Genomic DNA, 26,208 nt, shown 5'->3' on the forward strand with positions numbered 1-26,208 from the left:
AAACAAACCTAAATCCCTAATAGATGAATATATCAACAAATTATGGTGCACACACATAATGTAATACTCTACAATGATAAAGAATAACAATACATCTGTGAAACACCTCATAACATGGAAAACCTGGAGGATATTATTCTGAGTGAAATTAGTCAATCATAAAAGGGTAAATATTGTGTTAGACCACTATTACAAAAAGTCAAGAAAAGGTTTTAACGCTACAAGAAACCTTTGATGGCTATGGGAGGTGGAGGAGAGTGGACTAACTGACTAGAGGTTAGGTGAGTGTTAACTTGAGTGAGGGGAAGAAAGAGGGTAGTTGGCAAACAGACAAAAAAAAACAACAACGATGAAACAAGTGGAGAAAAAGGAAGTAGAATGAGAATTAAACACAACCCTGCAAAAAACAATGAACTATGCACATGAGGGGTACCCCCACCCAAACCAGAATGCTCCCCCTCCCCCAAAGCTATGCATTTAAATTTTTTTACAAAACAACTTTATCACCTTCAAAGTACTCTCCATTAAATATAATGCATCTGTCAAATCTGCAATTCCATTCTTGGAAACATTTTTTAAACTCATGTGTTTGGATGGCTGACTGTACCTCCCTTGTTTTTTTCTTCACCTCTTCTTAAGTTGTCAAATCTCCTTCCTTTCACATATATATAGACACATATATAGACACAAAAATAAGTCACACGAGTGAGGTCAAGTGAGTAAGGTGCATGGGGCAAGAGAGGCATGCTGTTTTTTGGCAAAAACCTGGTGCACTGAGATGGCTTCATGAGCAGGTGTATTGTCATGGTAGCAAAACCAGTCTCCCTTCTGCCACAAATTAGGCCTTTTTTGTCGTTACGCAATCTTTTCAGAACTTCTAAATAGAAAGCTTGATTAGCAGTCTGACCTGGTGGACTGAACTCCAAATGCATGACATTTTCATCCGTTCAGAAGTTGACAGATGTCCAGATCGAGGTTTGTTAGCCATCGACATTTCACCTTTTTCGAAATGAGAAAACCACTCATACACTTGAGTTTTTCCCATAGCACTGTTCTTGTAGGCTGTGCTCAACATCACAATAGTCTCTGCAGCATTCCCCCTCCCCCCCACTCCCCCACCACCCTCCAACAGGAAATAAAATTCCACAGCCACATGATGTTCTCTTAAATCGGCCATCACAAAATATGAGGTTAGAGCGAAAATGCTTTTACGAAAAATTCACTGTGACCAGACAGAACCTTCCCAGGCAACTCCACTGGGTGCACTAACTCAGAGTGAGTTGCTCCATGCTCTCCTAGGGAAAGCACCGCACAGCAGAGCTTTTTTCCACTTTTGTTCTTTTTTTGGTACCCCTTGTATAGACAGACAAAAGGCTGAATGGATATGAAAAGGAAGAGTGTAAACTCATAAATATATATAAGTTTGATAGAGAGTATTTGCACGTGTGTTTAGCTTTGCTGCAAGTATATCCAAGAATGTGGTGGGAATAGAAAGTTATGATGATAATTTCTTAGACATAACCAAACACCTTGAGGAAATGAGATGCTGAGCCTACAGGGTTGCCCAGGTCAACTGGCATGACACAGTCCACAAGGATAATGCTCTACAGCAGCAGTTCTCAACCCATGGGTCACCCGATTCATAACAGCAGCAAACTTACAGTTATGAAGTAACAACAAAAATAATTTTATGGTTGGGGGTCACCACAACATGAGGAACTGTATTAAAGGGTCGCGGCATTAGAAAGGTTGAGAACCACTGCTCTACGCCTACTTTGGCGAGTAGTGACTGGAGTCTTAAAAGTTAGTGAAGAGATCAAAAGATTCAACAATTGGTCTCTCCTTGTTTAGAACAAAATAATCCACTGCCATCCAGTTGATTCTGACCCAGAGGAACTCTAATGGACAGAGCAGAACTGGCCCTTTGGATTTTCAAAACTATAAACCTTAAAAAAAAGAAAAAGAAAACTATAATAGCTTTATTGAGATATAATTCACATGCAATAAAATCCACCCTTAAAAGCATACACCTTAAAAAAAAAAAAGCACACTACTTGGTGACTTTTAGTTATTCAGAGATGTGAATGCATAGCATTACCTAATTTCACAACATTCCGCCCCCCCCCCCAAAGACTATAAATCTTTATGGGAATAGTCAATCCCGTCTTTGTCCAGCAGAGTAGCTGGTGGTTCGAACTGCTGACCTTGCATATAGCAGCTCAGTGCACAGCTCACTATACCACAGGGCTGTTTTTCCAGAACAATGAAGAAGGAAGAAAATCCAAGACTCAAGGAACCAATTAGGCCAAAGGACTAATGAACCACGTGAACCTCAACCTTGCGGGCCTAAGAACTATGAGGAGCCTGACTACCACAAGGACTGCTCTGTCAGGGACAGAGTGGAAGAAATGTGACACAAAATAAAAAATCCTAAAACCCAACTTACAGGTCTGATAAAAGACACTAGTAGAACCCATAGGACCCTATGTTGTCCTTGGACACCTTTTAAATTAGGAACTGAACTCATGCCTCAAGGATCAATTTTTAGATAAACAAATAGTCTTATGAAGGGAACCGATGACAAGGATCTACATGTGACCTCCTCCCTGGGGGATGGACGACAGAAAAGTGGGTGAAGGGAGACATCGGACAGGGCAAGATATGACAAAATAATAATTTATAAACTATCAAGGGTTCATGAGGGAGGGGGGAGCGGGGAGGGAGAGGAAAAATGGGGACCTGATGCCAGGGGCTTAAGTGGAGAGCAAATGTTTTGAGAATGATGAGGACAATGAATGTACAAATGTGCTTTACACAATTGGTGTCTGTAATGGATTTTGATAAGAGTTGTATGAGCCCCTAATAAAACGATTTGTAAAAAGATAACTAATATTTAAAACAAAAAATAAATAAAATATGCACTTCAAAAATAGTCTTATGAAGTGAGCAATCATTTTTCAGGCCTCAAATAGATGGGTTTATAAAACTAACAATAACGACCATGAGGAAGGAACTCCTTAGGGCAATGAACCACACGAGACCTACAGAGAAGCCCAGAAAGAGGACAAATGGAAACAGGGAGCAGCAAAGGACAAATGGAAACAGGGAGCCCAGGGAAAAGTGGGCAGGATGCTGTGGCGGTGAGGGGATTTTAACTAATGTCATAAAACAAGATGTATAGAAAATGGTAGGAAGAAAACTACCTTGTTCTCTAAACTTTTACTCAACCCCCACACTCCTACAAATTAAATAGAATTATAACTCCTGGAGTGTACTCAAAAGAACCTAAAACATATGTTCACAAAGCATTAGTCCTCAAATGCTGAAGCAGCATTATTCATAGTAATCATGAAGTGAAAACAACCCCTGTTATGTTCATCAAATCATGAACAAATAAAATGTATACATCTATAAAATGGAAAACTACCTATAGAAAAGAACCAAAAACACGAATACAAGCTGCAACATGGATAACCTTGAAAACATTATGTAAGTGAAGAAACAAGGTGTAAAAGACTACACTTTACATAATCCCATTCCCTTGAATCTGTAAAGACAGGACTACAGATTACTGATTGCTAAGTGCTGGCAGAGAAAGAGTTGATAGCTTTTAAAGGGGTAATGCAAATATTTTAAAATTGACAATGGTAATGTAATGGCTGCACAGATCTGTGAATATTCTAAAAACTACAGACCTGTCCCCTGAAATGGGTGAATTGTACAGCACGTTAACTAGATCTCAATAAAGGTTAAGAAGAAAAAATGGAATTAAATACTGATACTTGCTATAGTATGAATGAACTTTGAAAAACAGTTAAGTGAAAATCACAAAAAGGAGCATATATTGCATGATTTCTATTATGTTCATGACATATCAAGAGGAGGCAAATCAGAAAGACAAAGGAAGGTAAGTGGTTGGCAGGACTTGGGGATTGAGGCGAAGGAATAGGAAATGACTACTAATGAGTCAAGGTTTCTTTTAGAGTAGATAAATGCTCTGAAATTAGTGATGAGAGTTGAACAACTCTATGGATATGCTAAAAGCATGGAACAGTAGGCTTTAAAAGAATGAATTTTATCGTGTGTGAATTAATCTCTACAAGATAAACGGTTAAACATGAAATAGGCAGTGCTTGAAAAAAGGCACTGCTTGTTATGTTGTTGTCAGCTGGTTCTGACTCATAGCAACCCGATACACTCCATCACATCACCTGGTCCTGTGTCATCCTCATATGTTTGAGTCATATGCTGCAGCCACTCTGTCAATTTATCTTGTTGAGGGCTTTCTTCCCCCCTTTACTCCTCTACCAAGTCTGATGTCTTTCTCCAGGGACTGGTCTCACCAGACAACATATCCAAAGTACATGAGATGAAGTCTCACCATCCTTTCCTCTAAGGAGCATTCTAGTTGTCCTACCTAAAATAAATGTGCTCTTTTGGCAGTCCATAGTACTTTAAAGGTCAAACGATGTGCTTTTAGTTTTATAATTAAACATCAACCAAAGATTATGAATACAATTGTGTTCCCAAAATAAATATGTGTTATCAATTTTACTGCTAAAAAGTACGCCCAAATCCACTGTCACTGAGTTGATTCCAACTCATAGTAACAATACACAGTGCTTCAGAGATTGTAAATCTTTATGGGATGAAATAGCTTCATCTTTCTCTAGAGGAGTGGCTAGTGAGTTTGAATGGCTGCCCTTGAGGTTAGCAATCCAAGCACTTGATCAGTACTAACCTTGTATACCTGCTGTTATAACCCAATTTGGGGATAGAATTGTCTTTTGTTATTATACTAATGAGACAGTATTGGTGTTGGGTGTTGTCTTACATCAATCACTTTTTAGATAAAAGAGATAGAAGCAGCAAAGAGATTAAGGTCCTTTCCTAAGGCTTAGTGTCAATCTGGAGAAAACCTTGCCACCATAGAAGGGGTGCTCTGAATTTAGACTTTTAGTCTTCTACAGAGTGAGAAAATAAATTCATTTGTTAAAACCATCTTCTGGGAGTGTTTCTGTTATAGTTGCATTTAAACTCAAAAGAAATTCACTGAGTCAATTCCAACTTAGAGAACAGAGCAGAACTTCCCCTATGGGTTTTTGAGGTTATAAATCTTAACAGGGGCAGAAAGCCTCACCTTTCTCCTGCAGTGTCTGCTGGGCTTGACTTGCTAGCCTTATGGCTAACAGCCCAATAAATAACCCACTGCACCACCAGGAAGCAAGCCACCCTTAAGAGTAAAGAGTTTTCGAAACTTTTCTTTACCAAAATGGAGACATTATCTTCTATTATATTCTTACTGGTTAATGTTAATTAATTAACCAAGAAGTTTCTCTACAGGTTTAATACTAATACATAGTCCACATTTCATTATCTCTGAACAATAAAATTGCTCCACTAATTTACTTTTCATTCCAGTCTAAAACATAAACTCCCTAAGGAAAGGACCTTAAAGACCCTATTTCCTGCCCCAATATCTAGGACAGGGTGGCACACACTAGGCCTTCAATAAGTATGTATTCATTTGGTTAACAAATAAAACTTATCAATATTTGTACTGGAGACCAGCAATTTATTGTGAACCGATATATTCTGATTTTCCTAGAACTACGGGCTCTGGGGGAAAAAAAGCAGCTGATAGGTAACGGTTGTGTAGGGCAGAATGCTATGTACAGCACAGCAGGTACAATCAAAGGCAATGTCATCTTTCTGTAGCATCTACTACCTACATGATAATAGATACAACAGGGAAGATGAGTTGGGTCTACTTCATTGAAGAACACAGAAAGCTAACTTGCCACAGAATTAGCTTTCCAAAGGAGATTGGTGCAGGGACAATGGAGGACAAAGTTTCTCCTTCTGCACCAAGCTTATTATTTGGACTGCACATCTGTATCAAGCTGGCTGGACACACTACGTATGTAAATATTGTAAACAGTTTCCAAACTCTACTTCTATGCATATAGCTAATAGATGTACATGCCATGCACATTGTAATGACAAAAACAAGGTTCACAGCAGTGCTGTGTTTAACAGCTAAAATCTGGAAACAGTTCAAAAGAATGAGAACAGTGGAACAAGTGAATAAAAATGTTAAAATGATAAAATACTATATATATACAGCAACATAAAGGAACACACTATACAAACAACCTGGATGGTGTTCATAAACATAATACTAAGCTTAAAAAGAAGTCAAATTAATAATACATACTTGGTGATTCTATTATGGAAGGCTCAGAAACAGGTAAAAATAAATCTAGTGGTTAACCTAGGAAGAAGGAATAATTCAGACAGAAGGCAAAATAGAGGTTCTGGTTACAATTTTTTACTTTATCTAGGGCTAGATGTTGGCTACACAAATATACTTATTTTGTGACCACTCACCCTGCTGATACAATTGATGTACTTTTATGTACGTAACAAGTGTTCAAAGAAAAAAGACTGCTGCTTCCAAAATGCAAATAAGCTGCTACATATTACAATCATACCAGACATACACACAAAACAATTTGAAACAACTTTAGAGATTTATATTGGCACTATATTTGTTAAAGGTAGGCAATATATTTGTTAAAGGTAAGCTTATTTTATCCATCTGACATTTTCCAATACCACATTTAAGAAATACTTCCTTAGTTATGTAAAGAATTCGGAAAAATAAATGCTATTTGAAAATGAACTTACCTTTTATCCAAAGCTCTCAAGACCTTAGCAAAAACTTCCAATTCACAAAATTCACTGCCCAGTTGACATAACCGTCCCTGTTGGTAAAGCTGAAATTTAAATTAAAAAAATAGTATGTTAAATTTAATTTTAATCTCCATTTTCATTATATGCAACACAAGTAAAAAAGTATTGCTACTAAGGCTCCAGTTTATACTTACATGAATTAATTCCAAATAAAATGTTTAAACATGTCTCTGTAATCAGTGAATGGCTGCAGAAAAATTCTCAGTAAAACTGCCTTAGCCTCATTACATGCCTTCAAAAAATCTAATCCACACAGTAGCTTCCAAGTGCAGCTTATGGGTCAGGTAAATTCATGGCAAAAAGGTCTAAGCTCACAGGGTTATGGTAACTGTTTTTTGGGGGGATCCAAAAGGGGTAATCTTGATAAGACTTTCTCCAAGGACACTGGATGATCACAGGAGCTTATTAAGAAGAAGTTTTAAGAAAAGTGCACTGGTGAGAAAAAGGCCAGAAACGCTTTTCCACGGAAAATTTCTCCATCACAACAGTTGGTTCTTTGAGGCTGGCCAAGGAAAACCTTACCCTCTCCATACTACAGCCCTGGGCCTGCCCATTCCGACTTGTTTGTTCCCAAACCCAAAGAACACTGAAAAGGGAAATAATGTGAGTCCCTCAAGGGTGCCAAAATCACTGTTAATGCTGTGGCTTAAGTGAAATAGAGCACAACCACTGGGGGAGGGTCTAGAGAGATGAAAACAAAAACTTCAAAAGTGTATAAACCTAGATGGAGGATATATCCAGAAATAATAGCTTCATCTTTTTATATATTTATTTAATAAAGGTACCTATGCTTATGTTGCTGTACTTTTTTACTTATATCATGTACTGAGTAAGTAATATTACTAAGTAAGATACATAGTAAGTAATATCAAGAAAGATGTCAATGCTAAATGAAACCCAACCTTCAGGTTAACAAGTTTCTATAACTCATTTTAAAATGTTTTAATAGTTATATTTAAATACAAAGAATTATTATCAATGATTCTGTAACAGTTAGCAGACCTTTCTTGTGTATGGTAAATACAAACTGTGTGTCAAGTTTACTAGATAGCAACAAGTTTGGTTTGTTCTAAATACTTTTTATTAAGTAACTTGCTCTGTCCTTTTACTATAAGGAAACCGAGATACATACAATTAAATAACCTGCTAAAAATTACACACACAAAGTAGCAGATCAGGATTGTGGCCCCAGGAGTCCGTCCTTAATTTATATTCTTAACCTTTTTAGTACTGCCTCTTGAAGAGAATAAAAACATCAGTAAACAAGAGTTAAAATTTTTAAAAAAAATCCTTTTTATAGAAAGTAGATTTAAATCATAATCCCACATATGAACAATTTTTATTAAAAGATCAATTTATTGGGGGCCCTTATAACACCTCACACATCAATTATATAAGCATATTTGTACAATGTTGCCATCATTTTCTAAACATTTACTTTCTATTGAGCCCTTAGTATCAGTGCCTGTATTTTCCCTCCCCACCTTGTAACTCCTTGATAAATTATAATTATTTTCATGTCTTACACTGATCACCATCTCCCTTCCCCATGGTTGAATATAGCTTATGAAGTACAGCTTAGAGGAAATAAACAACGGTTTAGGTTTGTTGGTAATGACACTTATATCAGACTATTAAAGCATGGTTCTTTTTTTTTTTTAAACATTTTATTAGGGGCTCATACAACTGTTACTGCAATCCAAACACACATCAATTGTGTAAAGCACATTTGTACATCATTCTCAAAACATTTTCTCTCCACTTAAACCCCCAACACTTAAACCTCATTTTGCCCCCTCCCTCCCCGCTCCACCCTCCCTCATGAGCCCTTGATAGTTTAAAAATTGTTATTTTGTCATATCTTGGCCTGTCTGACGCCTCCCTTCACCCACTTTTCAGTTGTCTGTCCCCCAGGGAGGAGGTCACATATAGTTCCTTGTAATCGGTTCCCTCTTTCCTACCCACTCTCCCTCTACCCTCCCTGTTTCGCCACTCACACCACTGGTCCTATAGGGCTCATCCGCCCTGGATTCCCTGGATTTTCAGTTTCTATCTGTACCAGTGTACATCCTCTGGTCTAGCCAGACTTGCAAGGTCAAATTCGAGTCATGGTAGTGGGAGCGGGGAGGAAACATTTAGGAACTAGAGGAAAATTGTATTTTTCATCGTTGTTACATCGCACCCTGACTGGCTCATCTCCTCCCTGAGACCCCTCTGCAAGGGGATCTCCAGTGGCCTACTCATGGGTTTTGGGTCTCCACTCCACACTCCCGCCATCATTCACTATGGTAAGATTTTTTGTTCTGATGATGCCTTATACCTGATCCTTTTGACACCTCGTGGTTACATAGGCTGGGGTGCTTCTTCCATGTGGGCTTTGTTGCTTCTGAGCTTGATGGCCGCTTGATTACCTTCAAGCCTTTAAGACCCCAGACGCTATACTTTTTGATAGCCGGGCACCATCAGCTTTCTTCGCCACATTTGCTTATGCACCCATTTGTCTTCAGTGATCCCTTCGACACCTCGTGATCACACAGGCTGATATGTTGTTCCATGTGGGCTTTGTTGCTTGGCATGGTTCCTTTTTAATTATTACAATGTTTAATATTATACCCCATATTTGTATACTATAAGGCCACTAAAAAGCTACGTACATTACTTTTAGCTGTTGGTAGCTTAAAGAGAATAGGGAAAACACTTATTTTTGGAAGAAAATAAATTCTCTCTTGAAAAGGAAGCATATAATAAACGGCATCCCTCACCCCTAAACAAGTCACCCAGACCAAATCCACTGTTGTTAAGCTGATTCTGACTTGTAGTGACCCTTTAGGACAAATAAAGATGCTCTCAAAAGGTACCTTCAATTGCGTCAAAAAAACGCTCTGAAGAAATTGTCAATACTCAAATAACAAGTCTTTCCTAAAGTTGAAAAGCGTTGTCCTTCATGATTTGAGGATTCCCCTCAAATTACCGCAGCAGTTCTCAAGATATGGGGTCGTGATCCCTTTGGGACTTGAACGGCTCTTTCACAGGGCTCGCCTGATTCATAACAGTAGCAAAATTACAGTTATAAAGTAGCAACGAAAATAAAGGGATGGAGATGCGTCTATTTACCTAGAATCTCTATCCCCACAGAATTCCCTGCTTCTACTTTCATTAAGAGTTATATTCTCTGTTGATGGGAGTCTTCTCCCTCTCACGCCTTGTTTCTATTTTTGTCTTTTAAGTTATTATCCTTACCACCTTAGTGCAATTTGTTTTTCATTGTTTTCTGTTGGGTTACCCAGTGGAGAGGCACAGGAGGAGTGGCCGTGTAACGATAATATCTGACACAAGGTGTTTTAGGGAATGTAGGGGTGGGGGCTGGGCAATAGGAAGGTAAGGGGATTTCTAATGAGGGCAGGAGGGAGCACTGGAACTGATTGGGATTGTACAACTCATAATGAAGGTGATTTAACCATGGGGGTGCGAGTGGAAATACTCTAATATAGATGTGGTGATTGTACAATTCCCCTTGATATTATTCAATGATTGGACGAATAAATTATATGATATGTAAATTATGTGCCAATAAAACTCTTGGGAGAAAAAAAAGACTTATACTCTTGGATGCTCATAGAGGCAGTTGGACTCTGTCTTATAGGGTCACTATGAGTTGGTATTGACTCAGTGGCAGTGAATTTGATTTTTTGGTTTGGCCCCAAATGTGCTGAAGTCCTAGCTCTGGTATACAAGTCAATTTTGAAATAGGGAGCTTTTCTTTTATGCAAATGAAAATATGCTAGAATAGGGTGAGTCCTAAATCTAATCAATTTTTTAAGTCAAACACAAAAACTTACAGCTATTGAGTTAATTCTGACTCATAGCCACTCTACACGAAGGAGCAGAACTCTGCCCCGTGGGGTTTCTGAGACGGTAGCTCTTCACGGGAGTAGAAAGTCTCATCTCCTGACCCAGCTGCAGTTGGTGGTTCCAAGCTGCTGACGTCAGGGTTAGGAGCAACATGCAACCTATCATACTACCAGGGCTCCCACTTTCTTTTTCAATCATTTTTTTGGGGGGGCTCATACAGCTCTAATCACAGTCCATACATCCATCCATTGTGTCAAGCACATTTGTACATATATTGTCATCATCATTCTCAAAACATTTTCTTTCTACTTGAGCCCTTGGTATCAGCTCATTTTCCCCACCTTCCTCCCCTACCCACCCTCCCTCCCTCATGAACCCTTGATCATGTGTAATCATTATTTTTTCATGTCTTACACTGACCAATGTCTTCTTTTACCCATTTTTCTGCTGTCCATCCCCCAGGGAAAGGGTTATATGTAGATAATTGTGATCTTTCCCCACTTTCTCCCCCAACCTTCCCCTTACCTTCCTGGTATCACTACTCTCATTATTGGTCTTGAGGGGTTTATCTGTCCTGGATTCCCTGTGTTCCCAACTCTTAACTGTACCTGTGTACCCACTTTCTAAGTATTATCTTTCAAAAAGAACAGAACAGACAGACACACACACACACGGAAAACATACCAAGGGAAAACATGGGCTTTACCCACAGTTGGATGTCCTGAAGGGACACTTCCAGTGTTCCAAACGAGGAGACAGTACATTCCTTCTTTAAAGTCACCCACCTGAATTGGCTGTTTTGGGTTTATGGTAGCACTAGAAACTATGACAGTAGTCAACAGTTGGTAACAAGCCTTTCATAATTACTACAGGCCAACATTCTCAATATTTCATCCAAAAAGTTTCCTAGCTTCTTTTCTCCTTGAAGCTTCACTACCAAGCATGGTGAGAATAAGACTGCATCCATGAGGAGCGAGCTGAGAGAGGACATGAACTATAGCTAGTAGAAAATACCTGTTGTTCCTAATAGAAAATTTACTCTGTAGTCTAGATAACCAACTTTAAAACTTTTGTTTCTTGACTTAAGAATTATATGCTGGGTATGTACAAATGTGCTTGATACACTAAATGAACGTATGAATTGTGATAAGAGATGTCAGAGCCCCCAATAAAGGTATTTTTAAAAAAAAGAATGATATGCTGGGAAGTTGGGGAGATGAGGAAGGGGGAACTGATTGCAATGGTCGACACATAACCACACACACCCCTCCCGGAGGATGAACAACAAAAACCATGGGGAAAGGGAGTCAGCAGTCGGTATAAGACATTAAAATAATAATAATTTATAACTTATCAAGGGGTCATGAGAATGGAGGGGAGGGAAGAAGAGCTAGTACCAAGTGCTCAATAGAAAATAAATGTCTAGAAAATGATGGCAACATGTACAAATATGCTTGATACAATTGATGTATGGATTGTTATAAGAGCAATAAGAGCCCCCAATAATCTTTTAATTAAAAAAAAGAATTAGATGCTAATTTCTAAAAAAAAAAAAAAAAAGAAATATATAAAAGATTTCCCCCCCTCAATCACTCAGTTTCACCATGTCGAGAAAATCACTGTCAACATAAAGGCATACTGGTTTGTAAAGGCGCTATGAATAAATTTCATAAACTTTAGTCTTCTATCATGTAAGTTAAAATAATTTTATTCCCGGCTGGTCCGAAGGTAGTGAGATCTCACAACGATTGCTTACAGTCAATTACTGGTCGACCTATTTGTCTACCCCCCCTCACTGCTGCACTTGACTAGTCTTAAAAAAAAAAAAAAATAATAATAATAATAATAATTTTATTCTGTTATAAGTTATTAACTTTTTAAGACTTAAGTCCTAAAAACTTTTTCTGGATTTTAATTAAAACTATTTCAATCCTTTGATGACTCAATTATTCTCCACTTTGATATTGATACTATATATTTTTATAATGGAAGGCCGAATCAAGGAGTATTTCAGAAATCAAGTTATAAAATACGGATTTAAATATTATGTGGGGCATATGATTGTGGACTATATAGGATAAAATTATGTGGGACACAAATCCCTCTGGACTCAAGGAGTAGGACTAGTGAGACACAGACACACACACACACCCTCTCTGGGCTCTCCACTGCCTTCTAGACATACACACACACACACACACACACACACACACACACTGGACTCTCCACTGCCTTCTAGACAGACACACACCACCCCCTCTGGACTCTCCACTGCCTTCTAGATCCATCCCTTGACAGGCACATACAAGTTAGGGCATCTGAAAATGCAGAATTTCATGCATATTAAAATATCACATGAAATGCAACTTAAAATTAACACACAGAATAACTGTACTTGCAAGGCTAAGAAAAGCCAAACCCACTGTCATCGAGTGAATTCCAACTCCTAGACACCCTCTAGGTTTTCTGAGATTGTAAATCTTTACTGCAGCAGGCAGCCTGAGCTTTCTCCTAAGGTGCAGGCGTGTGGGTTTGACCCACTGACCTAGTGGTTAGCAGTCCAACAGTGTCATCAGAGCTAAAAAATCTATACTAAAACTAAACCCACTGTCATCCGGTTGACTCTAACTCATAGAGACCCTTTGTAAGGTTTTAGAGGTGCTGAAAAACCTTCACAGCAAACAACTTCATCTTTTTCCCTCAGAGTAACTTATGTGTTTGAACCACTGACCTCGTGGTTAGCAGCCCAATATCCCAGTGTCACCAAGGCTCCTTACAAAGTTTTGCAAAATCACTCCTCCAGGATGCATCATGTCATCTGCTACTCCGTGTCCGTGAAAAAGAGTAATTTACTACATACCATTCTTTCCATTTCACGGTTACACAGGTGACTTCCTAATCACTGCTGCCCAGTAAACTCCAAAGGATGAAAATGTAGGTGCTGCAGAGCTCTGATGGCGCAGTCGGTTCACTATAAGCCACTGCTAACTGCAAGGCCAGTAAGTTGTTCAACCCCACTGGGAAAAAGATGAAGTTGTCTACACCCATAAAGATTTACAATCTCAGAAACCCCAGTGCACAGTTCTATTCTGTCCTATCGGATTGCTATGAGTTGGAATTGGTGAGGTGGCAGTGGGTTTTGGTTTGGTTATATGTCCTGCGAGTAGCTAAAAGATTAACAATCTAATAGGTAAAGGCTAATGTTGTTATTACTTTAACTTGTGGAAGTATAATTCACATGGAGAAGAGTGCAAAACTCATAAAAATCTCAATAAATATTCACCAAGTGACTGACCACAAATACATGGGGATCCAGACCATCAGACAGATTATTAGAATCCCAGAAGCCTTACCTCTGCCCAGTCACTATCCTCTCCTGCCTCCTGACATCTTAGATAAATGTTACTTGTTTTTGAACTTTATATACATGAAATCAAATAGTATACATCCAGTTTCCAAACTGTGCAATGACACACAACAGAACAGTGCACAATTTTTTTAACTTGAGGAAAACAATATTTAACATCGGTCTTATCCAAGAGCTACAGGTATTTCACTAGAGTCCTGGTGGCATAATGGATTACCCAGTGGGGGGCTAAGCCCAAGGTCAACAGTTCTAAACTACCAGCTGCTACTTTGGAGAAAGATAAGGCTTCCTATCCCCATAAAGATTTACTGCCTCAGAAAGCCAAAGGGGCCGTTCTACCCTGGTTCTACAGGGTCAACAGTGAACAGGAATCAACTCAACGACAGTGAGTGAGTGACTAGGTATTTCTTTTGGTGTGGATAGTGCAAACCATTACACTGGACTGCTAACTCAAAGACCAGCAGTTTGAACTCACCCAATCCAGCAGTTCCGCTGACAAAAGGCCTGGAGATCTGCTTCCATGAAGATTAATTTAGAAAACCCTACAAAGCAGTTCTATTCTGGATATTTATGCTCTTTTATAGCCCCTCACCTCAGTAAATTTTCAGTTCATATTGATCATAAAATCCAAACAAGACCAAAATCACTCCCACTGAGTCAAATGCTGACTCATAGCAATCCTATAGGATAGAGTAGAACTGCCCTTGTGGGTTTCCAAGGCTCTAAATCTCTATGGCAGTGGTTTCCAACCTTCCTAATGCTGTGACCCTTTAATACAGTTCCTCATGTTGTAGTGACCACCCCCTAAACATAAAATTATTTTCATTGCTACTTCATAAGTATAATTTGTTACTGTTATGAATCAGGCAACCCCTGTGAAAGGGTTGTTCAACCCCCAAAGGGTTGCGACCCACAGGTTGGGAACTGCTGCTCTAGCTGCTCTATGAGATCAGAAAGCCTCATCTTACTTCCACTAAGTAGCTGGTAGTTTTGAACTGCTGATCTTGCAGTTAGCAGCTCAGCTCATACCTCACTATACCATCAGGGCTTGTTACTAATCATAAGAGTTCTTTATAAGAATATTACATCTTTGACTGCCATGTATGTTGTAAAGATTTTTCCTAATTTGTCAACTAATTTTTAAAAAATTTTCAGAATATTGGTTGAGGTTGTATGTAGCCACATGACAGAAATACAAGGATGTGTTAACAAGTTTTGCTACCCTGTTTCCACAAAAATAAGACAGTGTCTTCTATTAATTTTTGCCCCCCAAAGATTCGCTAGGTCTTATTTTCAGGGGATGTCTTATTTTTCCATGAAGAAGAATACGGCACACATTTATTGTTCATTGCTTTATTAAAAGAGACCTCGCACTTCCTGTCTGCTCTGGCTGCGCTGCAGCCAACAGTGAGCTGAGCAGCAGCGCCCACCGCATAGGTCCAGTGTCCAGAGTTACTGTAGTTTCAGGGCCTTATTTCTGGGGGAATGCCTTGTATTTCAGCAAGAGGCAAAACTGTAAGTAGGTCTTATTTTCGGGGGATGTCTTACTTTGGGGGAAATAGGGTACAAAACATTAGTAACCTTTATTAGACAAAAACATAAGAATGTAAAACTATTATTTCTTGACAGATCCTCCATCTATGTTTATACACTTTTGAGGGCAGTGCTGCCATTTCTCTAACCTTTCCCTTGATAATTCTACACTTCTCCATTTACACACTGGCAGAACAGCAGCCTGGGCATCCTTCAAGGGCTCAAGTTGTGTTCCTTCTCAATGCTGAGCTAGGGGAACAAAAAGAAGCCCGAAGGGGCACAAGTGGGCACGAGGCTGGATGAAGTAGAGACTCCCAGTGAAATTCTCATAGTTCTTGCTACCACACACAAAAAGTCCTTGCTACAACTTTCCTGGCTTCTTTATCAGCAGTGAAGATTTCTATGTTCTAAAAATCTCTTCCTACTCTGCCCCAATAATCGTTCTACATCCTTCCACCAAGATTATCCCTTTGGGATCCCCAAAATAGTTGCCATAACCTTCTGACCTCCGCTTTAAATTTAACTGTCCTCGGAAGTCACAGTTTTGACAGGACCTTTTTTTTTTTGAAGGCACCCTACAGAAACCAAGACAACTGTAGTCTATTTTTAAATAAATAAATAAGTAAATACATCACTAATCACACAGAAATTTGGAATAAACCCGTGCACATTTGAACTGCACTGCAAGTAGCAATATTCTTTGGCTTAGTCTCGTATACACAGAAAAAAAACAAAAAAACGTTAATTCTAATCCTAAATCTGGCATGATTAGTATGGCCTTCAGTTTGAGATTTACAGCAAAGAATAAAATTGAGTTTTGGATTAAAAAAATAAATAAATAGAACAAATTACTGAAATATTTCACCTAGACAAAACTTACTCCATGACAAACTTTGGATTTGGATTGAGAAACAAAATAGATCATCTAATAGTTAAAAAGGAAAGATCGTAAAACTCACTCTTTAAAGAACCCATAGTCATTCTCGCTCTATTTGCTTTCACGTTGTTTACAATTGCTTCAGCCCTGGACCAGCCCCATAGTTCACCATCCCCACCTTCTGTATTGAAATGGCTGAACACACTCAGAGAAAAAGCACTCGGAATAGAAGCCATTGTTTTATAGGGCATCAATCTGTATCACAGCCCTTGCTGCTGAGTAGATGCTCACTCATAGAGACCCTACAAACCAAAGATCAAACCCACGGTTGTCAAGTTGATATTAACTTAGAGTGAGCCTACAATAGACCAGGCTCCATAGGGTTTCAAAGGTTTACAAAAGGTTTCAAACCTTTACAGAAGATTGCCTCCTCTTTCTCCCTCCCAGTGGCTGGTGGGTTTGTACGAACAATGCTTAACCAGCGGCACCATTATTGTTCTTTACAGCAGACCTATACCACATGTCAATTCTTTGTCATATTTTTAGTCAGTCATGTTCTGATTAGCCATTTTATAGAAACACTCCCTATCACCTACTCTCAGCAGATGATCTTACCTCCTTACTTCATGACGACCAACTCCAAAACCAAACTCACCGCTCCCTAGTCAATGACACCCTTCCGTGGATTTCCGGGACGGCAACTGTTTACAGGAGTAGAAGGCCCAGTCTTTTTCCCTCTGAGCTGCTGGGGGTTTCAAACTGGTCGACTATGTGGATGACAGGTCAACTCGTAACCACTAGAGCACCAGAGTTCCACTTCAGGACCATCCCTTGAAAATTCACTTACTAGATACCTTAGTCAACCAACTCTCTTGCTGGTCTTAAAGGAAAAAGTATTCTTCCCCAACTCCAATTTAAGACTAATATCTTAATTTATGCACAGTGAAAAAGCAAAGAAGGGGGGGCAAGTCTAGTTTGTTAATGTTCCTGCTTAGAAGCTCTACTCTGATTTCTGCAACTTTGGTGTCTGCCATTAAGCGTCTCAGAATAATCCACTCTTTTCCATTCTTCTTTAAAAAGAAATTTTCTTTTTATTGGGGGCTCATACAACTCTTATCACACTTCATACAACCACCCATTGTATGTCAAACACATTTGAACACCTGTTGCCCTCATCATTCCCAAAACATTTGCTTTCCACCTGAGCCCTTGGTCTCTCAGCTCATTTTTTCCCTCCCTCCCCACTCTCTCCCATTCTTCTTTTCGTAATGCTTTCACATTTTACTTTCCATGTATTAACTCTCTCACTCCTTTTTTAGGGGAGGAGTCAGTATTTCTATTTCTTTACCACCCAATCACTCCATCAATCTTCCATCTGCTTTTACTGTATATACTTGAGTATAAGCCGAATATCCACTGAGGTACCAAATTTTACCACAAAACTGCATTAAAAATGTGCTGAAAAACTCGGCTTATACTCAAGTACATACGGTAACTCTGTCTTCATCTGAAGCTAAGGACAAAAGTTAACACAGGGACACTGGACTCCACCAATCCAAAGGGATGAAGAAAAGTTTGATTTCACAAATACTGCAATGTATGCCTGTACCTATTGATGGAAGTTGGAATGTTAGAGGGATTTAATTATGACTTTGTCCTTAGCTCTAAAGTGGACAAAACTAGAAACTTTAAAAAGTCAAAACTGAAAAAAAAAAATCCACTGCCATAGTGTTGACTTCGAATCACTTTGTGAATGCAGGGTTTCCAAAACGAAATCATTTTGATTGTAGACAGCTTTACCTTTCTTAAGTGGAGCTCTTAGTGCAGCAGTTCTCAACCTGTGGGTCATGATCGCTTTGGGGGGGGTGTGTCAAATGACCCTTTCACAGGGGTCGTCTGATTCATAACAGTAGCAAAATTGCAGTTACGAAGTAATAGCAAAAATAATTTTATGGTGGGGGGTTCACCACAACATGTGTAACTGTATTAAAGGGTCGCAGCATTAGGAAGGTTGAGAACCACTGTGTTAGTGGGTTTGAACCATCAACTTTGTGGTTAGCAGCCCAACACCCTACAGCTCCAGAAAACAGCCCACAAAATTTTCTACAATTTACACTGAGGATGAGTAGTTTGTATTATTTACATGTGTACTCACAGTTGTTGATAGTGTGTACGTGTTTTTTTGTTTTAATGTCTCCATTAAATACTAGAGTATTTACAAGAGTCAATTACAAAGTAGGGCAACTGAATCTCTAATTTAAATAATCTACTACCTCCAGCTGAAAAATCTTTCTAAGCAAAAAGGCAGGGTACAGTAGAAAGAATCAGATATGGATTTGAAGTCCAGCTCAGGAACTATCTAGGTATGAAACCCTGGCTAAATTATTTAACTTTCCCACCTATAACGCTGTTATACCCTAACTTTGCAGTTTCACTATAAGATTAAATAAAACATGTTAAAAAAAAAAAAAAGCACTTAACACAGCCCCACTCACAGCCATCAAGGGAATTCTCACTTACAGTGACCCCTATAGAATAGGATCAAACTACCCTGTGAGTTTCCAAGACTGTTAATTCTTTTTTTTTTTTAAGACTATAACTCTTTACAATGGTAGAAAGCCTTGTCTTTCTCCAGCAGAGCTGGCTACTGGTTCTGAACTACTGACATTGTGGTTAGCAGCCCAACTTATAACCACTATGCCACCATGGATCCTCACACAGTTCAAGGCACCTATAAAATACCTTCCTCCTCTTGGCACAATGTTCTAATCCCAAACTATTAAGGAATAAAAGTGTGCCAACATGAAGCAGTATTAAAATTTTGTAAACTACGTCAAATGGAAAATGTGACAAAGGCACCATCTGTTCATATTGACTAATAATTTTTAAATGAAAAGCTTCAATCTGAAGTGAAATGCACTGGAGTTAGCCAAAGGCTTTGAGAGAATCCAACGACAGACGTACTTGGATTAAATCCCCAGTAACATCTTGTAAAAGATGGCATACGATTTTAATGGGCAAAGACAGCAGCGCAAAGCAAAGTAAGAAAGGCAAGTCTAACTCACCATTTCTCAAGAGGAAGATATCAAATATACAAATTTCCTTAGGGATGCACTAAAGTAAATGCATCAAAGGAATATACAATGAAGGGCAGTCCTTCTCTAAATTAAAAACAAAACAAGCATTCATGACCAACATGGCTTTTTAGTTGTTAGAATTGATGCAAAGCAGCTGGATTTAGTAGACTGTAGGAGGTCAGCTGCTAATCCTAAAAAAAAAAAATATTCTGGGGGGTGGAGAAAGTGGGCAATCGTCCCAATAAAACAACTGCCAGAAAACATCATACATATATAAGAACATACACATCTGTTAAATATCAGTTTACACTGTCCTAGCCAACTTACTGATCAAGATGAAGAACTGAAGGTCTACAAGAATAAATCTGCATTTTGCATGGATGGCTACTGGAGAATAGTTCTCCACGCCAACTCAAGGCCAGGAGAACGAAATAATAAATCCAGTGTTCACTTTCAAATGTGGGGAGGAGAGGAAAGGGAGTCTCCGAGTACACAAAGTTCTCCTCCCTCTAAAAACACTGTAAAAACTGCCCACGTCTAAAGATACTGACCCTGGAAACTCCTTGGAGAATGGCTTGGGAGACTTTCTGTTCAGAGTTTTGAGGGGGAGTGATTTAGGAATGCTACAAGCTTGTCACTTTCAAACAACGTGAACATAATTAAACTTCTGAAATTGTATGTCCTCTGGGGGTTTGTTTGTTTTCCAGATCAGATTGATCCCTTTCCTTTCACCACTCCTATAGTCATCAAACCCCCCAATATAACCCCGAAGATAAACAAAACCAGAGCCTTAAAGAATCTGCAAATAAAGGACACAGACAATTCCCAAGAATCTATCAACTCCCTCTCGAGTGGAAAGCGAAAGGAGGCACGAAGAAATACAAAGCAGATAGAAAAGGGAAAAGCAAACACATTTTAAAGAGGGAAGAAAAAGTAGGAAGGAGGTGAAAGGAACAGAGGGAGGGCAGAAAAAGTCCAGCTGATCCCGACACAATTGAGGGAAGAGGGCAGAAAACATCCCCGAGGCCACGGCGTGGAAGGAAGGACCGAGCGGGGCAGGGGCGCAATAGAGAGGTCTGCGCCAAAGGCCCATCCCGGGGGGCCACACGGAAGCCAAGCCTGCGAAGGGGGTCAAGACTCATCAGGAAAGGAGGGCGAGCACGTCCCGGGAGGCAGCTCCGAGACGGAGGATGTGGAGGCAGTGTCTTCCTATCCGCAACCCGCAGGCCGCGCCAGACGTCTTGGGGGGCACTGTGGCTACGAGGGCTGAGGGGTTACCGCGGGGGTTCGCAGACGTGGAAGGGGGTGCGGCCCCCAAGGCTGCGGCAGGAGAGCAGGCCCGCGGTCCGTACCTTGTAGTACACATCGAACTGGATGTTCTCCGGCAAGGAGCGGATGTCTCGGCGGGAGCGGGTGTAGTTGTCCACGACCGCGGAGATGGCGGTGTTATAGAGAGTCTCCGGGATCCACTCGAGTTCCACGGCCGCCATCTTTCTTCCCTCCTCCTCCGCCTCCTCCGCCTCCTCCCGAAGGCCCCCGCCTCCCTCCGTAGCGAACTCCTGGGCGGCCCCGGAGGATTCGGAGGGGCGGCGGCGGCCGCGCGGGCTCACTGCACAGGGGCACGGCCGCCCGGATGGGCACCCCCGAGGCGGACAAGGACACACAGGGAAGCAGGCGCGGGCCCAGCCGGAGCGCAGGCGAGAGCCGGGCCGAGGCCTCAGAGTCCGGGTTCCTCTGAAGCCCGGGCTCCGTGCGAGCGCCGATCGCTGCAGGGGCGGGGCTGCGTGTCGGCGTCATGACGTCAGCGGGCTCCGACGCGCTGGGAGGGAAGGAATGCGGCAGGCGACGACCGCGGGGGGAGGCTTGCTGCGCTCCCTCCCACCGAGAGTGGACTTTCTCAGCGAGTTGAGCGTTGGATGCCTGGGGGTCGGGGTCGGGGTGCGGTAGTACGCTTTTTAACCAGGTGCAAGTTAGAACCGAGCTTCTAGTCTCCTTCTTAGTTCTTAAACAGGGACCCTTCTGCGTCTCGGGTAAAAGTTTGCACCCACTCCGCTCACAAACGCACAATTATCCGTTTGCTAAAAATGATATATTCAGGGAAATCACTGTATTGCAGAATACCTTTCATAGGCTCGGGTCCCTAACCCCCTACTCTAGGAACGAGATCAGGATGGAAGACACTTTTCCGGGTGAACTTTTTATTTTGTTCCTTGCTTTGCCTTGCACCTTGTTCCTCAAGTAAAATAAACAAAAGTTCAAAGAACCCCTGTTCTAGAAAACTTCATTGTGTAAGTAGCTTCATTATAGAATTGCACACTGGTGAGGGAATCGCGGCCTTACTGCCCACAAACAGAACTTAAGTCAAATAGAAATGAAGATTTCCGTTTTCTTTTTCTTTTTTAACTACTCATTGTACTGGGGGCTCTTACTAGTCTCAGTCCCAGAGGATTGTTGAATAATTGTTTACTACAAGGTACTAACCGTGGACCCAGTCCGTGGGCCTGTAGTCTTGAGGCAACCTCTGGGGCTGCACCCCCTTCCACGTCTGCGGAAACCCCCGCAGTAACCCCTCACCCCCTTGTAGCTGAGAGGTAGATAAAGAGACGCTGAATGAAGACGGGAATATGAAGTTAAGAAAGGTTTTATTAAAGCAAGGAAAAACTCCCGGGCGAATTCCACAACCTAAGGAGCTAGGTGAAGGAAGCCGCAGTTTGGCATTGAGGCCCGCAGATACATATATGGTTTGAGCCAAGGACTTATGCGTTGATAAGGGGAAGGAAGGCTTTTAGTCCTGCAGCTGCAGGATTTCAGTCAGAACGGCTGTGAGCGAATTATCTCACTAACTGCAAAGTTGCTTTTTGGAATGTTGGGAGATGGGGCTGGGTGGACTCGGAGAGATAGCTCCTTGGAATGTTAAGAGCAGGGGCTGTGAAGTCCAGCAGGTCATCCATCTTTCTGTGGGGCTGGGGAGGGGGGCTGCCTGGAGTCTGGAAGGAAGGGCTGCAAAGTTGGGCATGCTATCCATCTTTCCGAGATGCCAGGGAAGGGGCTGCCTGGTCCGGACGGGCCCAAACAGTAGCCACAACGCCCCTCATCTCCCTTCCTCAGGCTTGAACAACTGTTATTTATGTAATGCAATTTTTTCTACATGAGCTAGCTCAAGAATTTGCCACAACATTGTTTTGCTCTAGGCATTTAACAAGGAAATTACTGACCATAATGTTGACCCAGTTGGTTGCATCACCACTGTAAAACAATGTAAGATCAGGAGATGGCAGTAAGAAATGTCCTGACGCAGAGCTAAAGGAATTGGAAGTTGTTCTTTTAGTTCACCCTCCACCCTGCATAGTTTTAGGCTCACTCAAACTTAAATGGTTAAATAGTCTGAAAAGAATGAAAGGACAATTCGTTCTCTTTTCAGTCACAGCCAGTTCTGACTATAATCGTGAACCAAGGAAAGCTGTGGTTGGCCTCAAAGTAGGGTTGCCAGGTAACAATATAATGGAGGATGCTCAGTTAAATTTGAATTTCAGATGAACAATAAAACTTTTAAAACATGATTATAATTTTTTAAATAATAAAATGAAACAATTATATCCCATGCAATGGTTGTACCCACTGATTGCAAGTCACTCAAAGACCATTTGTTCTGTCAGCAGATCCCACATTAAGCATTCTTAGATGCAGACCTTTTTGAGGAGCAGGTAAAAGTTTGGATCTTCTTGCCATCAAAAACATATAGTTATGCATACATTACTCCTACAAATATTGCGTGGGATATCCTTAGACTAAAATATTTATTTGTTGTTGAGGAAATAGCCTGGGGGTCATGTCTGACCTTCTGTGACTGCCCAAGAAGGAGGGAGAATCCAACTTCACACCAGCCCAAGGCCAATTCCCACAAGGCAGAAATCAGACATGGCTCCACCTACAACTTCCTTTACCCTATTCTGACTCCAACGGACTTTTCCACTGGGTTGGATAATCCATTGCAATGGCCACGGAGAACTCACAGACAATACTTATGATTATAGGGACTTAAGGAAGCAAGCAGATTTCCATAAGCCAAGATCACAACACATTAAGACAGCCCTTTTGTCCACAGCAATACCTCTTTCTCCAGCATGCTGACAGGCACATCTCCCTCTAGTCCTGAGCTTTGGAGCCCCAAAGCTCCTTGGCATTAGGCCAGAGTTCTAAAGCTCCTTTAGCTCTGATAGGTGTTCAAAGGGCACCCCATTCAGTGAGCCAGTCTCCTGTGCAAAAGCATTCAACTTTACTCAGTCTGTGGGCCTGGAAGCCGGCTGTTTCATCTCACCGTCTTGGTACTGTGGTTTCTGGTACCTCTTGCCTGCCCCATTTCTCACAGGAATCTTGCACATGCTCCACTGGAAGCTCTTCTGCCTTGATGATCATTGGATTCTTTCTATTCCTGCTTCTAAAATGGCTCACTTTATACCCAGAGGAGCAGCAAAACTTTTCAATCCCCTCCTGAGAGTACTCTATACCTCATTTGCATGCTCCCACCCAGTCATTTGGTAGGAATTACAAAGACTGTGGATAGAAGAACCATATCAAGTAATTTCACTTCATCTCAATGGTTTACCTGAACTTTAAAGTTAACTGAGCATTGGTATCTTATCTGGCAAACCTACCTCAAAAGATTCTTGAATGCCCTGAAATTCAATACAGATGTTCTAGAATATTTTGACTGAATTGGGAACTGGGCTCAGGCCCTATAAACAGGTGAAGTTGTGCCAGATACACGTATGGACCTTAGATGTCACTGAGCAGAGTTAGACATAAAAATATATAGAGGATGTCTGAGAGGAAGAGATCTCTTGATCTCTTCTTTATTGCTTTGCAATTCAATGTTAATTAAATGCCTGTTATGAACTGAGAGACCTAAAAGGACAAGGTTTCTGAGAAACAATTCGCCAGAAGGTTTGGAGTCAGGACTAATGCCCTGGCATCTGTACAAAGGGCCAAAGGCCAAAGGAGAGCATTGGTTAGAGAATCAGAAGCCAGCTGTTGGGTTGGGACTGGAAAAAACTGGCTGAATGAAGAAACAAATGAAACCATTTTTCTTGTGGACTCCTCCTCAAATGAACAAAGACATATCCTCCCTTGCACCTCAAGAAATCAGTGGAACCTGTAAAGCAGGGATCTGAACTCAGTAATCACACTGCCTTTCCTATTTTGGCACAGAATCATAGTTCCCAGTGGTCAGATTGTAAAGGGTGTGTGGTGCTAAAGGCCTTGGATTTCATCTGGAAAATGAGTTTTAAAAATCCTCAAAGGACTATAAACAAGAAAGTTAGCAGATCAGAGTTATTTGTCAGAAATGAGGCATAACTACTTCATCTGTTATCCAAAGAGCCAGAAAAAAAGTATATAACCATGCACTATCAATTCCAGAAGAGTAGAAAACAGAGGATGGCTGCTGTCTGTAATAGCCACTTAGACACTTTGGCAGACAAAGGTCCTTTGTGTTCCTAAGTTACCCTGGTAATCCACCAAAGCCCCTTTAAGCTTTGACTTCTGGTAGTTGCAAATTTAGCAGAAGGATTTATACAGGGAAGGCAAAATGAGACATGAAACCGATCCAGAAAGAATCCTCAGAGGCTATGATATCCATTATGACAATTTTTAAATAGCAATTTCTCTGATATCACATTTATCTAGTCCCTTTCAATGGGATAAACATATCTTCCTCTTGAATATTGGTGAATTGTAACTGCTTTGACAAATGGAATACAGTGGAAATGATACTATGTGAATTTTGACATTCAGCCCAAAAGAGCCATGCACGGTCCATATTGTTTTCTGCACTACTTACTCTTGGATCCCTGTGGAGAACCTTTTCTATCAAAGGCCATTTGGATATTTATAACATCATCCAAGGACAATACTGGTCAAACATTTAACTAACACCCCCACTAATGTGATGGTGGAACCCTGGTGGTATAGTGGTTACCCATTGGGCTGCTAATCATAAGGTCAGCAGTTTGAAACCACCAGCAGCAACTTGGGAGACAATTGAGGCTTTCTACTCCTGTGCAGAGTTGCCGTCTCAGAAACCCATGGGCGCAGTTGTGCGGTCCTATAGGATTGTTGTGAGTTGGAATTGATTCCGATGGCAATAAGTTTGGTTTTTTGAATGTGCTGGCTGGAGTGCTTCTCTCTGGTGAGGCACATGATGTTCGCTGGTGTTGGTGATTTCCAGGGTCTTATTTCGTCTGCAGGCTGAACTTTCTTTAACCCAGACATAGACCAACCACTGCCAGGCTGGCGTACTCTGAAAAAGCCCAAGCTACAAGGAGGTACTCCACATAAGCAGCCTAGTCCACGGTTATAATCTGAAATATAGGCTTTCATGTGACCTCCTTCATGGAAACGATCTTCTTTGTGGCCTCGAATGAACAACTTTTATAACTTTCTGCTGACATCTTTGCCATATTACTTTTTGTGAGCGTGGTATTGACTACCTATGAGTAGCCAAACCATGAACTCTTAACTCACTGCCATCAATGAGTTAATGCTGATTCTTAGCCACCCAGTAGAACAGGGGAAAGCTGCTCCTATAAGTTTCTGGGACTATAACTCTTTTTTTTTTCAATAATAGTTTTCTTGACATATCTTACACAATTCTATATATCCACCCACATAAAATTCTGTTGTTCACCTGAAGCCTTAAAGAACTGAAGATAAACAAGCAGCCATCTAGCTGAGAGACAACAAAACCC

General features: G+C 40.7%; 1 protein-coding gene across 1 annotated transcript in view; it reads right to left on the minus strand.

The window, feature by feature from the left end:
* Nucleotides 1-21,173, minus strand: part of APPBP2 (amyloid beta precursor protein binding protein 2) — a 68,213-nt gene extending 47,040 nt beyond the window's left edge. Inside the window, exons 1-2 of the mRNA XM_004706989.3 lie at nt 20,815-21,173; nt 6,691-6,779 (exon numbers count right to left, since the gene is read on the minus strand). Of these exons, the coding sequence (XP_004707046.1) occupies nt 6,691-6,779; nt 20,815-20,952 (227 nt within the window). The 5' untranslated portion in view covers nt 20,953-21,173. The remainder of the gene's footprint in view (nt 1-6,690; nt 6,780-20,814) is intronic.
* Between the last annotated feature and the right edge of the window lie 5,035 nt (nt 21,174-26,208).

Source organism: Echinops telfairi, unplaced genomic scaffold (genome assembly GCF_000313985.2).
Source record: "Echinops telfairi isolate 266 unplaced genomic scaffold, ASM31398v2 ScPeMD7_7458;HRSCAF=8496, whole genome shotgun sequence".
NCBI classification, from domain to species: domain Eukaryota; kingdom Metazoa; phylum Chordata; class Mammalia; order Afrosoricida; family Tenrecidae; genus Echinops; species Echinops telfairi.